The 14,501-nt window shown below is 55.6% G+C and overlaps 1 protein-coding gene across 3 annotated transcripts in view; it reads left to right on the top strand.

Moving 5' to 3' along the window:
• The window catches only part of ZNF362 (zinc finger protein 362), a 39,898-nt gene that overhangs the window by 6,864 nt on the left and 18,533 nt on the right, over positions 1–14,501 (top strand). The window contains exons 1-4 of one of the 3 annotated variants that reach the window (XM_058718172.1): positions 7,233–7,322; positions 8,172–8,244; positions 12,657–12,720; positions 12,908–13,154. In XM_058718172.1, the coding sequence (XP_058574155.1) occupies positions 12,658–12,720; positions 12,908–13,154 (310 nt within the window). In that variant the 5' untranslated portion in view covers positions 7,233–7,322; positions 8,172–8,244; position 12,657. Of the gene's footprint in view, positions 1–7,196; positions 7,323–8,171; positions 8,245–12,656; positions 12,721–12,907; positions 13,155–14,501 lie in introns of those variants that run through there. The other 2 variants (XM_058718170.1, XM_058718171.1) reach the window with 2 other exon arrangements.

Below are 14,501 nucleotides of genomic sequence, written 5' to 3'. Positions count from 1 at the left end.
TGCTGCTGCAGGTAGAGGTGAGGAGCGTCGATGTGGTCCCTGCCCTCGCGGGGGAGACCCATATTACACCAAAGAGCACACGGATGGTGATTGATTACAGATTTTGGCAAATGCTAGGAAGGAAATACTTCTCTGGGAAGCTACGCTTCTCTGTAACTTCTTGGTTTTAGGTTTACTGCGGTGTATGTAGGGCAGAGGTGCTTCTGGGAGGGAGTGCTGAAGTGTTCCAGGTAAAGGGCATTCTGGCCAGAGAATGGCCCGGGCAAAGACCATGAAGTGGGAAATCAAGGAACATGGAGAAGGTGATGGCCCCAAGACCATCCCTTGGGGGTGATATAAAGGGAGGGTGTAAAGGGCAAGGGCAAGATGGGCCTGGTGTGGCAGGGCCTGTAGTAGGTCTTCCCCGGCCTGTTTGCCCCTCTCCAGGCGTCTAGCCTGGGCCCTCCCCACCCTTCTCTGACCAGCCAACCCTCTGCTGACTTGCCCTGCTTAGGGCCCACTCTCTTTGCCGGCCTCTACCCCAGGCCTGTGCTTTGTCTGACCTGCCCCACAAGCTGCCTCCCCCCCCCTCCCCCCCGGGGATCCTGAGGCATAGCATGAGAACAGGCTGTGACCACCTGCCAGGGCTTCCCAGCCTGGGACCTCTAGGACCCGTCTAGAAAGCTCCTGGGGACCAGGCCAGAGCCTGGGGGGTTCAGCATTCGGCTCTCCCGTTTGGAGTTAATCCCAGACTTGGCTCTCCAGCAGTCGGCGGAGCAGCCCCTGGGGGTCTTAAAAGCCTGCCTGAGCTGCTGTACTCCCCCCACCGCAGCCCAGTTCACCTCCTTGGTTGGTCAGATTTCCATGTGGGTCTTTGGAATGTTGGGAAGGGCTCCCTTACGCCTTAGAGAACCTACCAGAACAACAATAGCTAAGGCTTACAGAGCCCTTACTGCACCAGGCACCATTCTCAAGACTGGGTACCTACGAACTCCAAATGACAGCGACAGCCCTGTGGACACACCATTGTCATCCTCAGTTTGGTAACAATCTCAAGGGCCCGAGCTGGGGTTTTGACCCGGGCTGTTTTGTACAGAAACTGCTTTTAGCCCCTGAGTTGCCATTTGTCCCTCAGAGGATCCAGGAACCCAGACTGTGATTTCGTTGAAACTCTGTTTTATAAAGGTCACACAGCAAGCTGGCGGCAGTGGGTTCAAGCTCCCTCTGCCCTCATCAGCTGTGTGACTGGGCCGGAGCCCCATTCTTGACTCCAAACAAGGAAGAGATTGGGGTAGAAGCCAGGAGGGCGGGGCCCTCAGGGGATGGGAGAAGGGACATGGGGTCGGGGCCTGTTGGGTGCCCGGGGTGTGTGTTTTCTAAGAAGTCATTTAGTTGTTCGTCTATGTTCTTAGCATCTTTCTGAATGTGTTTCGTTTTTCGAAATGCTCACAGCATCTACTTCACAGGGTCGTTCGGAGCCTGAGAGAAATGCTTGTCAACTGTCTGACAGTGCCTGGCATGGAACACAGGCTCAGTTACTTCTTCTTCTTGTCATTTCACGCCGGCAGAAGGAGTTCCGTGTGGGGATGGGAGCTGGGAGTCCCCAGGGGAGTGGAAGCAGAGAAGGGCATGTATTCTAAGCCAGCAGAAGGGTAACTAACCTCAGGAGCTCACAGCTATGCCAGGGACTGGGTGGACAAGGAACCAGGCAATTCTAGCTTAGTGGGATCAGTGCTGTGGTAGAGGAGGCCCAGGAGGCTGTGGGAGCTCAGGGGAGAGGCTGCAAATACAGCCGGGCGGTGACCAGGAAGGCTTCCCCAGGGCCATGACACTTGAGCTGACTGGTGGTTGATGGGAACCTGGCAGGGCTCCAGCTGGGTGATGGCCCCAGATGGAAGGACACAGGCTGTGCAAAGGCACAGTGGCATGAAAGAGAACCTCAGGTTCTCTTGCCTGAGAAGGGGAACCTGGCCCCTTCTATAAATGAGGGCACCGAGGCTCCCAGACAGTATAACTGCCCTGGGTATCTTTGGGTGGCTGGTACTGGAGAGCGGGTGGGGCAGGGAATGGGAGGGACTGTGAGGGGAAGGGCAGCGTCCCAGCTACCACTGACCAGGGCACAGATAGCAGCCTCTCTGCGGATCGGTCCCTCCCTCAGTGAAAACTGCCCTTCCAGCCCTGCGGGGCTGCAGAAACCCAGCCTAATTGGATCCAGGACCCTCGGGAGCCTCGGTCCCCACAGGAAGTTCCCAGGCACGAGCTCCCTAGGCTGGCCTGGCTCTTGGAGGCAGGGTGGGACCCAGCAGCTGGGGCTCAGCACTCTGGGCTGCATGGAGTGGGGGCACATGGAGGGCAGAGGGGTCGTGAGAGGCCAACTTGGAGCGCATGGGGGTCTCAAGCTGGGAAGATGGCAAACTTCAGCTTCTCTCTCCTAGAGCATCTCCTGCTTGTCCCTCCCAGACCATCCTTCTGGCCCCATAATAACCTGTCCACTGAAAACCCTGACCGTGGCCTTCCCCTGCTCAGAGACCTTCCATGGCTCCCCATGGCCTTTTATCCAGGCACTTCAGCCTGGAACTGTGGCCCTTTATGAACAGCCCCAGACACCTTTCCCTTCTTCCTCTGCAAATTCCTGCACCATACCCACGCCAGACCAAACGTGATGCTTTGTGCATTCCTGCCTCTGGGCCTTTGCATGTGTACTTCTTACTCCTTGGCCTGCCCTTCCCTGGCTTCTCTTGACCTCTCTGCTTTCCTCCTTTAGTAAGTCCCGCCTTCATGAGATCTTCGTGCATCCCTCAATGGGATGAACGCATCTTCCCAGGAGCGCCCCCACCCCATAGCTCACCTGAGCCCCAGCATCAGCTTGTTGCCACTCTGGGGCAGGGAGCAGGTTTGAGAACGCTTAGCTACCCTGGGAAGCTAGCCAGTTTTCCATGTCTTTGCGCACACCGCCCCTCTGCTTGGAATGCTCTTCCTCTACCCTCTGGCTCTCTTGGCAAAGCCCTCAGTCTTCAAAGCCCATGTGGACAGACCCCTCCTCTCTCAGGCACAGCCCTTCTCTCTTAGTGCACGTTTATTGAGCACCTAGCATGAACTAGGCACCTGAGCACTTACTGTGTGGCCAGCACTTGGCTCTGGGGCTGCATTGGTGGCCCTGTCCTTTCGAGTCACGACTGGAGGGAGTTTCCAGAGGCTGGATAGAGAGATGGCAGAGAATGCAGGGGGCTGTGGGTATGGATAACAGGGTAATCTACTTTCTGCTAGGGAGAGTTTGAAAGTGACCTTTAGCTGAGACCTGAAAGAAGAGCCAGGTGAGCTGTGGGGCCAAGTTGGGGTGTGGGGTTGTAACTAAGAACCAGACCCAAGCTCTGATCTCAGGGAGTTCACAGCTACGCCGGGGACTGGGTGGACAAGGAACCAGGCAATTCTAGCTTAGTGGGATCAGTGCTGTGGTGGAGGAGGCCCATGAGGCTGTGGGAGCTCAGGGGAGAGGCTGCAAATACAGCTGTGGGGGGGGGGGGCTGGTGAGCAGGAAGGCTTCCCTAGGGCTGTGACGCCTGAGCTGACTGGTGGTTGATGGCACCTGGCACGGCTTTCGCTGGATGATGGAAGGACACAGGCTGTGCAAAGGCACGGTGGCATGAAAGAGCAACTTGTTTTGGGGGAACTGCAGGTGGTGTTGTGGGGCTGGAAGGAGGGAGGCCATGGGATGTACCTGTTGGGATGCATATGGCCTGCAGAGCCTCACTGGCAAAGGCCTCTGTGCTGGGGATTTTGAACCATACCTCAAAAATGATGGGAACCCGAGAGAGATTTCAAGCAGGAGTGAGTGACCTGGGCAGGCTTTGGCCTGGGCCTCCCCTCCGAAGCCTCCACCCAGGACGGGGAGCCCCTTCCTGACTCTGTGTCCTGACTGGGGTCTGGGGTGTGGCTGGAGGCTCACTGTGGGACCTTGAGCAAGCCCCTGGCCCTCTCCTAGCCCTTCTCTCCTCCTGGGTAAACCCGCAGGGCCTGAGGCCAGAATCCTAGTGGAGCTGTGGGCAGGGGTTGGGCTGTGTTGCTTAGCCTAAGCTTGCTGAACCTATAGTTTTATTAATATTCCTTTTAAAAAGTCACGTAACTACCCTGCAGAAAAGTCAGAATAGGGAAATGAGGTAAGTCCAAACCTGCCATTTCTGCTCTCACCCCAAGCCGGAAGCACCGTCACTGTTAGCATTCTGGCTTTTCCTTCCCTCCTCTCAGTACCTGGTTTTTATATGGATATCATTGCTCCGTCCGTCCGTACAATTTAGAAAATCTGCTCCCCTACCCCACCCCCCTGACAAATGTATCACGAGTGCTGCATGAGTGCAGTGGGGTTCCAGTCCTTTCTAACAGATCCAGTGTTGGGGTGGAAAACGTGGGCTTTGGAGCCTGACTTTCTGGGTTCAAACCATACACGCTTGACTTTGGGCAAGTTACCTAATCTCTCAGTGCCTCAGTTCCTTGTAAGGTTGATATGAGAGTTAAATGAGTCATTACAATGCCGGTAAACACTGGCCGTTATTAATGGTTGTAGACTATGTCACTGTGTAACATGATTTACAGAGCCATCCTCCCATTGTTTAAAATTTTGGCTGTTTTCAGTTTTTCAATATGGTAAAAAAAAAAAAAAAAAAAAACCACTGAAGCAAACAGCTTTGTACATAAACCTTTGTCTATATTTGGGTTATTTTCTAGGGACAGATGACCAAGAATGGGATCACTAGGCCAGGAAGTCTGAACATTTTTTTGAGCTCTTGTCACGTTATTGCCAGACTGTTTTTAGAAATGTTCCAATTTGCACTCCCACCAATAACGCATAGAAGTGCCAATTTCATCATACCCTCACCAGCATAGTGTATTATCATTTTCTTATTTCTCTTTGCTACTTTAAGAGGTGAACCTCATTTCATTTTCACTGCCAGGGAAGCAGAACTATTCTTTGTTTATTAGCTGTTAACATCCTTTTTGGTCTGCTAGCCTTTACAGAGCACACATAGCCCCTTCTCAGACCAATTAGGAAGATAGGGCTTAGATATAGGAAACAGGGAACAGAGTAACAATGGGGACGATTTAGTGCCAGGGTAGGGGAGGGGACTTCCCTCTATCTAGGCCATAACACTTAGTTGCCTCCACATTGAGCATCCATTCATTCATTCATTCATTCATTCAAACACTTATCAGGTACTCTTAGGGCTTAAAAGGTAAATTACCCAGCCATGATTCTGCCCTGACAGAGAGCATGTCCAACAGCAGAGATGGACAAGAACACAGACAGAAAATACAGGGATGTGTGCTCTGATGATAGATGTGTAGGGCACAAAGGGAACAGAGGAGAGGCTCCCAACACAGCCCAGGAGGTGATAGAGGTAGAGCAGTTTTGGAAGGCTTTTAGGAGGAAGTGGTCCATAAGCTGGAGCTTGAGGATAATCTGCAGTTAGCTAGTGAAGTGGGGAGGTCAGACGGTTCCAGGGAGAGGGGGCAGCCTGACTGATGGTGAGGAAGTAAGAAGGGAAGTGGAGCACTAGGGGATCTCTCTCTGGCTGGGCAGAGTATAAGGTGGCCATTGAGGCCACAGAGTCAGCAGGGACCAGACAAACAAGGCCCCAGGAATCCAGACCTTGTCTGGAGGGAAGTAGGGAGCTATGGAAGGTTCTAAGGAGGTGAATATTGTGATCTGCTTTTGTCTTTTAGAAATCTCACAGCGACTGCAGAAGGAGAGTGGAATGGGGGGTGTGGGTAGAGGTGGGGAAACCAGTGAAGGGACTCTTGCAATAGCCGAAGAGGGCCTGGCCCCGGGCAGAGAAGGTGCTGGAGACCTTCTTTCCCTACCCTGCAGAATCCTAAAAGCAGCCTCACAGTGCACAGCGAATGTTACCTCTGCTGGGTAGCCCTTGCTGACATCCACCGCTGCCAACCAGGTCATGCCTTCCTGGAGGACGGGGCGGTGCAGGGCCTGGCACGCAGTGGTCAGTTGAGTGCCTACCACCAGCTGACCCTGATCCCACCCCTGCCCCTCCGTGCCTCCAGACCCTCTGTCTCTTCCCCCTCTGCCTTGAGCTGCCAACAGTTTTCTGTCTTTTCTTTGAGAATAAATTTATTGTTTTCATTATAAAAGCAACTGAACGGCATTACGGAGAATCTGGAAATCAGAGAAACAAAGACAAAAACCAGATCAGCTCCAGCCACCTCTCCCAGCCCTCCCTCTGGGTGTGGTTCCCTGCAGCTTGCTTTTTCTGACGCAGGTTTTTATTTTTGCCTCCTTGTAATCATAGTGTCCGGACCGTTTTGGGTCCTGCTCTCTCCCATTTGCTTTGTTGGGAGCTCGTTCCTCTGTGGCCATGGGGTCTGGGCAGATCTCAGTTTTTGATGCCTGTGGGATGGTTTGGGGATGGGGGTGGGACAGGGTTGTTTAACCGCACCCTGCTGTCCTGCAGTGGGCAAGGCTAGTCACATGCCACCCTGGGCTGCCTGTCTGCATTGTGTCTGTTTGTCTGTACCTGGACCACCCCAGCCACCTGGTGTACCCCTTCTTCAGTGCCTCTTTGTGGAGCTTACAAGGCTGGCCTCAGGGGCCACCTTCCTGGGAAACGGTCATGGACAGATCTGGTTTTAAATCTAGACTTGGCTCTGTGACCTCAGGCAAGTTACTTAACCTCTCTGGACTTCAGTTTCCTCATCTGTATCATGGGTCTATTGCCCCAGTAAAATAATGGCTGTAAAAATGCCCTGACACAGTTCCTGGCCCACTGTAAGTGCTCAAGAAAAGGTAGTCAATATTATTGTGTTTTTTCATTCTACAAAGAGTTTCTGAGACCACTCTGGGCTAGGTGCTGGAATGGCAAAGATGAATGAGCACTAGTTATACCTGTGAAGAGCTCGTGGTCTGGCAGGGAAGTCACCCAGGGAAACAGATAAGCATACCAATCGGCGCTGGAGTGCTGGACCAGACCTGGGTGGTGTCCTAACTCCATTACTTGCTAGCTGTGTGACTTTGGGGAGGTTGGTCAACCTCTCTGAGCTGCAGTTTCCTCTTCTGTTAAATGCACATCTCACAGGATCATTGGGAAGATTCAGTGCCATGATGCATATGACACACTCAGCACAGTGCCTGGCACGTAGTAGGTGTTGAAACCAATAGTAGCTGCCATTTTATTATTATTGTTATTGTTATTGTTATTCCCATATACAAGGTGCTGTTGGGAACACAGAGGAAGTGACTGACTGGGGGTTCAGGGAAAGCTCCGTAGAAGAGGGAACACTTGAGCTGGGTCTTGAAGGATGAGTAGAAGTTCACCAAGTGGGAAAGGACACTCTAGGTAAGGAACCTGTGACTCCAGGTTGAAATCTGTCAATGAGGGGTTTGTTCTTTGCGGGCGGGGATTAAGGAATTGTGTTCATCCCAACTTCAAGTGCCCTCACTGCCTCCCCCTGGATCTCCCCTGGGGGCTGTGTGCACTCCCCTTCCTGTAACAGCACCCACCTGTCTTGGCAGCTGTGGGTTCCTGCTCTGTGTCCCCATCTGTCCGTGTGTGGGACTACAGGTCTGTGTCTGTCATGTGTGTCCGAGTTTGGTGCTGTCTGCATGTTCCTGTGACCATGTTTGTCTGCGTGGGTGTCCGGAGGGCCTCCTGGGCCACGTGGTGGGGGGCGACCTGCATGCTTCCTTGGCCTCCAGCTCCAACCAAATAGCCAGGCCTCCTCGGTCACTCTCCTCCCTGGCCCAGCTCGGCCCATGCCTCTCACTTCCATTCCATTCTCCGGGGGCCTCCTGACGGGTGTCCTCCTGCTGCCCCTCTCCTGGCCTCTCCAGTCCCTTCCGCACGCAGCAGTCAGAGGGGTCTCTCTAGACCACAGATTCTGCCCCGTCACCCACTGCTTCGAGTCCAGACTCCAGGCCTAGGATTCAGGAATCGACCTTCTAGGTCAGGTCCTGACTGCTGCTCCAGCCTCCTCCCCCCTCTCCCAGTCCTCGCTGGAATGCTCAGCTCTCCTCACACAGCGCTCCTGCTTCTCACCTCTGGGGGTGTGCCCAGGCTGCTGCTTCCGCCGGGAATGCTCCCCACTCCTTTGTTGCCTGGCTAACTCCCACTTATCCTTTAAGACCCAAAGCAGGCATCACCTCCACTGGGAAGTCCTCCCTGATCCTTTTTTCCATCCTGGGTCAGGTCCCTGGCTCTGGGCTGCTCATCCCTCACTTGAGGGGCAGGAGCAAGTGCTTTGCCCAAGATCACACAGCCGGTGAGTTGGAGCCGAGATTTGAATCCAGGTACATTGGGCTCTAAACAAAGCAGGCTGTTCCCTGGTCCAGGTGAGGTGATCGTAGCTAGGACTCGGGGAGAGGAGTGGGTGGATTTGAGGGAGAATTTGGAAATGCAGTCCCGTGGATGCGGCTTGTGGTGGATCTGAGCTGGGAGGGGAGGGCAGGGACGTGTTGGGGACCCGTGTGTGTCTGTGGCAGGAGCATCTGGGTGGTCGGGGATGGCTACGGGGGTACATGTCCTAGGGGAAGACCAAGTCTCTCAGCCCACGAGACAGCCAAAGGGAGGTAGTTGGAAGGTGGGCCTGGAGCTCCAGAGGCAGGCTTGGTCTGGGGGTGCAGACTTGGGGCTTGGCTGGGTTTTCAAATCCTAGAGTGGATGGGCCACCCAGGGACGAGGTGGGCGGGAGAGAAAAGCCTGGCCTGCGGGTGAGAGCTGTGAGGGACGCTGAGATGAGGAGCCCAGGGTCACAGCACACAGAGCTTCACAGAGGGCTGAGGCAGCGTGAGGCCATGAAAGGTCAGCCTGGACCACGTGAAGGTCCTCGGTGGCATGTAGCCGGTCTCAGGTGAGAGTTCTCTTTGGGTAGACGCTTGAGGGGTCACATGTCTGCTTTCTCCACTTAGCTTGGGGCTCCCGGATGGCAGGACTCTCCCGTTTGCCTCAGGATCCCCAGCGCTGGTCCCGGTGTGGCCCAGAGAATGTATCCAGAACAAATGGATGGACAGATGGATGGATAGATGGGCCGGCTGCCATCAGGATGCTGTTTACAGAAGCAGCTCTAGGTGTTTCATTCATCCACCCATCCAACTTTCTTCACCTTTTAGAGCCAGAAAAACGAAGTGACAGTGTGCTTGGCCCGCTGTAAGGGTCAGGGCTCGGTGTTTCACGGCTCACAGCACAGTCTGGGCTTCTCTCTGGGGCTTGAAGCCCGGTGTGCACGTCCTGTCCGACCACCAGCAGTGTCTCTTCTGCCTGTCCCCACGGGAATGCTCAGCCGCAGCCCACCTGGCTCCTCTGCCCCTGCCCTCATCTCCTCTCCCCTGCCCCTGCCCTCAGGCTGCGCCCTCTGACCTCAGGCCCCTTAGCTCTGTTGCTTCCCCAGCCCAGCACACTCCCTTGATGCCTTCTCCCCGCCAGCATCCCAGTCCAGCCCCTCCGTGGGCATTCCGTACCCCCACTACCTCCCCTCTCCAGCTCTCTTTTTGGTGCCTGAAGGTGGCTGCTCATGGACCTGAACCTGCCTTGAACTTTCAGACCTCCATGCCTCTGCTCAAGCTGTGGCCCCTGCTGGGAATGCCTTTCTGCTGTCCACCTATTGTAAACACACACCTGACCAGTCTTTCTCCTGCTTAAAACCCCTCCCTTAAGACAAGGTCTGAGCGCCTTAGCCCAGCCCTAGCCACCCTCCCCACTCGCCTCTTGCGACGGCTTGCCATGTCATGTAGGTCCCAGGGTTGCAGAGGTGGATACCCACCTCACAGGCTTTCTGGGAGGCTCACATGAGATACTCCTGAAGTGCTCCTAGCAGTGTTCCTGACACTCAGTAGGAGCTCAGCAAATGCCCCCCCCACCCCTGCCTGCCTTCCCTGCATCTGACACACAGTAGGTATACACCAGGGCAAGGGTCACAGACTGAATCACTAAATTACTTAAGACCAGCCAGAGGAGGATGAGGAGAAATTAGGAAGAGACTGCGGGGATCAGATTAAGTGGCCCAGGTCAGACCCGTCCCTTCTGTGGGCCTGTGCCAAGCCAGGGCGAGGGGCCATCCCTGCCTGGCCAGGAGCCAAACAAGTAGCAGAGAGGATGCTCTATTCTAGCCATGGGACCCTAGGCCAGCCACCTTCTTCCCCATACCTCCCTAGCCAGGGAGGGGCTTTGGGAAACCTGAACTTGGCATTGAGCTGAAGAGAAGGAGGAAATGCCAAGGAACAGCTGGTGCGGTAGGCAGAGCCCTGGGCCGGGGTGGGGCAGGGCAGGAATGAGGCAGAGCAGCCTGCTTCACCCCATTTCACAGATGAGGAGAACTGAGGCTCTGAGAGCCAGTGCCCAGCCTGGCGGTGCAGTGCTGCCTCCGTCCTTGTGGCCTGGAGCAAAGTGCTTCCCTCTGTGAAATGGGGATGAGACTATTCCCTGCTTCCTTGGGCTCTGAGGAGAAGGCCTGTGGGTACAGAAGAGCTTTGTCAACCGTCGAACTGTATGTGGCTGTCTTGAGTTCTGATTATTATTCCTTCATGTATTCATTCCGTCATACAACTCCTGTTGTTGGTCACCTCTAGGCCTGGCTGCTGGGGATGCTGAGATGAGTGAGACAGGTGTATCCAGTTCTCGGCTCCCCTTCCCCCGCCCCAGCCTGGAGCCTCCTCTCCCAGGCTCTTCAGCTCAGTTCCCTTCACGTTTTCCCTGGTGGACAACAGCTGGGAGGGACAGCTTCTGGATGTGTGGGTGCCTGCCCCCGAGCTGTGCCCATTGTATCCTAAGACAGGGCATATTCACAAGCCTGCAGTCAGGATGCCTTGTCTTTCCCTTGAACAGCTAAGGGACTAATCAGCTGGACTTTGGAGTCAGGCAGATTAGAGGGGGAATCTCAGCTCTACTTACTTGCTGTGTGACCTTGACTAAGTCACTCCACCTCTCTGAACTTTGTTTCAGTTGTAAGATGGGGATGATGAGAGTACCTGCCTTTCAGTGTCAGTGGGCCTGTCACAGGGTAGATACTTGGTAAATGGCAGCCTCCTCACTGTTATTATGTTGAGGTCTTTCTGAGAAAGGGATCTGGAACAGTCAGGGAGAACTCCAGGCAGGAAGTGCGTCTTGTTCTGGGCTGGGAGGGAAGGGGCAGCTTGGTGTCTGCGGATAGAGGGAGCAGGAGGGCCCTTAGAGGGCAGGGGCCGACCCAGCCACCCCAGAGGAGGGTACTATGACCTTCCGCCTGGCCAGGCTCAGACCCTACCCAGCCCCCAGGCTGGGAGTGAAAGGGCAAAGGTTGTTCTGTGTAGGCCACTTGCATATGAGATTTGCTCAACCAAGGACTGGGGGGTTGCAAAGCGAACTCCCCAGAGGAAAGGGCTTGAGCAAATCCACTTTCTAGTTTGACTCTGGTACCCTAGCCTGTGGTCTTGGACAGGTCCCTTTCCCTCTCTCCAAGCCTCAGTTTCTTCACCTATAAAATGGGGTAATAATACCTCCCGTGCCTATTTCTCAAGTAAAGATTACAAGGATAATTTATGTAAAAGATCTTTCTTAAAGTGTTGAGATTAGATTGTATTGAGAATTTTCTCCTAAACCCCTCTGCCTGCCATTCTAGTAGGGACTCCTCAGGCTTCTAAGACCAGGAGATGAGGTGGAAGGCATTTCGTTTTGGCCTTGACGGTCAAACAGTCATTTAAACAGCAATACCAGTAGGTATTTAGTTAGTAATTACTGTAGGAGCAAGATAAATAAGAGAATTTTGATAGGGAGTAAGGCCTAATGGAAAACTCCATTCAGCACAGTCCCTATAAGTCACTTCTTGACTTACTCTAGGGTTGCAGGAAGACTTGAACCCTCTGGAAGAGTAAGATAGCTCTGAAGGCCCATCCTTCACACTGGTCTGGGTAAAAGGCCTAATTGCACAGCCTGCCAAGGAAATTGCCAGAAGTGAGGGCCACCAGATAGGCTGTCACATACTTCTACTGAAGAGCCCCCAACTGCCCTAGCCGCCAGCCTCCTCAAGCCCCTCCTTAAGCACAGTGTGCGGACACGCCCTTGTAGGTAAAGTGTTGCACGTGCCCGTGCTTGCTTCTTGAAGATAACTTTCCAGAGGTACAATTTCCTGGGTCAAAGGGCAGTAATCCTGTGGGTCTCTGTAAACCATCTTGCCAAATTGCCCTTCAGAAAGGCTGTATCTGATGACCCAGGATGCCCCCCATGTTCCGATGAGGCTGTCTGCACTCAAAGGGGCAGGGGTCAGAAGGGCAGGGATCAGGGTTGGGCGGTTGCCTCCGTTCTGTGGCCATTTACGAAGTTGCCCCAAGACTCCCCAGTGTGTCTCTGTCGGGTGGGGTGGGAATCAATCCATGGGTTCACCGGGGGCTCTGCAGCTTCAGGCCCTTCTGGGGAATGGGGATCGGTTTGCGGGCATCGGGGTGATGGGGGACCTGGGAGCACAGCTGGCCTGTCTCTGACTTTTGCCCTCTGGGGCCCACGGAGGGAGACACTGAATTCCTGACTTCTCAGCCTGGAGACGTGGTTGCCCGGGCCTGGTAAGGGGCCTGCCCTGCTGCAGGGTGAGGGTCCTGCAGAGGTGGGGGTCCCAGACGTGGGGCCAGACTTGAGTGGGTATAGCTGACGGGAGCTCGCCCCAGGCGGCTGGGGAGGGTCCCTGTGACAGTCGCTCTCTCCCCGCAGGATGGCCGAGCCTCGATTTAACAACCCCTACTTCTGGCCCCCTCCTCCCACCATGCCCAGCCAGGTAAGACTGAGCGAGCGTCGCCCTCCGGCCGCCCTCCCCCTCTTGGAGCTGCTCTGCTTTGCCCCGGGCTTCGGCCCGGCCCACGGGGCTCCGGGCTCAGGGCTCGCGGCTCGCAGGGGCCCGGCGGCCCGGGGAAGGGGCCCGGCGCGGCCCAACCCCCTCAGTGCCTCTCCTCTCCCGCCCGCAGCTGGACAACCTGGTCCTGATTAACAAGATCAAGGAGCAGCTGATGGCGGAGAAGATCCGGCCGCCTCACCTGCCGCCCACGTCGGCTTCGTCGCAGCAGCCGCTGCTGGTGCCGCCGGCGCCGGCCGAGAGCAGCCAAGCCGTCATGTCGCTGCCCAAGCTGCAGCAGGTGCCGGGGCTGCACCCGCAGGCCGTGCCGCAGCCCGACGTGGCGCTGCACGCGCGGCCGGCCACCAGCACCGTCACAGGTACGGCGGGCCGGGAGTGGGCGGGGCCGGCGGGGTCGGGGCGGGGCGGAGGGAGCCCGCCTTTCCCAGGCCCCGGCCAGCCTGGGAGGACAACCCTCCTCTCCCCGCCCCAGCCTTCCCCCACCCCACCCCACGCGTGACATTGACAGGACGGGGGCGGGTCAGTGCCAGAGAACTTAGGGAATCCAGAGAAGAACCTTGACCAGACCCGCTGTGGGTGAGGGGGAAGGGTTTATGTGCCGGGAAAGGTTGGCTGTTGATGAGGGAAGCGAAGCAGGAAGAGGGAACCGCACGTGCTACGCGGGTGTGTGTGTAGAAAGCAAGCGTAGGATGGGTGGAAGGGCCAGATGCTGATGATGGTGACTACACTCACAATATGGCAGCTGACTCCAGTTGAGCACCTGCGTGTAGCCAGCAGTGTGCCTTTATTACTCCCAGCAGTCCTGTGAGGTGGGTAGTGCTAGTATTAGGTTGAACAGCCGACCATTTTTGACTTTTCAGACAGCACTTTCGTGTGCACCCTAACCTCTCCATTTAACAGACGAGGAAAGTGAGCCAGAGTGGCACAGTCGGTAGGAGGCAGACACAGGCGGTGTGGGTCCTCAGAGCCCATGTGGGTTCTAGAGTCCCTTGGCTCTAGCTGGTCCTGCTGACGCTAGAGAGGAAGCCGACCAGATGTGAAGGGCCTTGTGGGCCACCCCTGCAGTTGGGACTTTACCCTCCGTCAGTGGGGAGCCATGAAAGATTTATAAGTAGGGGAGGGAGATGCTCAGAGTTGGGTTGGAAAGCTGAGTCTGGCTGCGAGGTAGGGACTGGCTTGGTGAGAGGGAAGGAGGCAGGGAGATCTATAGGAGAGGGCGGTGGCCTGGACCAGGCAGTGACAGTGGGGATGGAGAGAAGGGGACAGATCTGAGACATGCTGAGGGAAATGGACAGGACTCGATGCTAGACTGGACATAGGGGTGAGGAGCAGGAAGAAGTGAGGGGGCATCCCAGGCACCGCCAGGGAAGTGGGATCACAGGAGGGGGTGGGGGAAAGAGGTGAGCTCAAGTGTTGAGTGGGTTGGGACTGGGGTGCTGGGGGCATCCTGAGGCATTGTCACGGGGCTGGGTCTGCCTGATGCCTACCTCAGAGCCTGGTGGACAGGCTTTCTCTGGAGGCCACAGCAGCCAGGCCTTTGTTCCTCCCCTGGCTCACCCCTACCAACGGCCGGGTGCCTCTCTCCTCATTCCCCCCTCCTCTCAGACGCCCAGGAATTATGGGGCCCAGTGAGCCTCCCTGAGGCCCCAGTGACACTCTGCGCATTCCCCCCTTATTATGACTTTATTAAATTTATTTTTCTCATT

Source organism: Neofelis nebulosa, chromosome 2 (genome assembly GCF_028018385.1).
Source record: "Neofelis nebulosa isolate mNeoNeb1 chromosome 2, mNeoNeb1.pri, whole genome shotgun sequence".
Lineage (NCBI taxonomy): Eukaryota > Metazoa > Chordata > Mammalia > Carnivora > Felidae > Neofelis > Neofelis nebulosa.
This window is presented reverse-complemented; position numbering and strand designations above follow the sequence as displayed.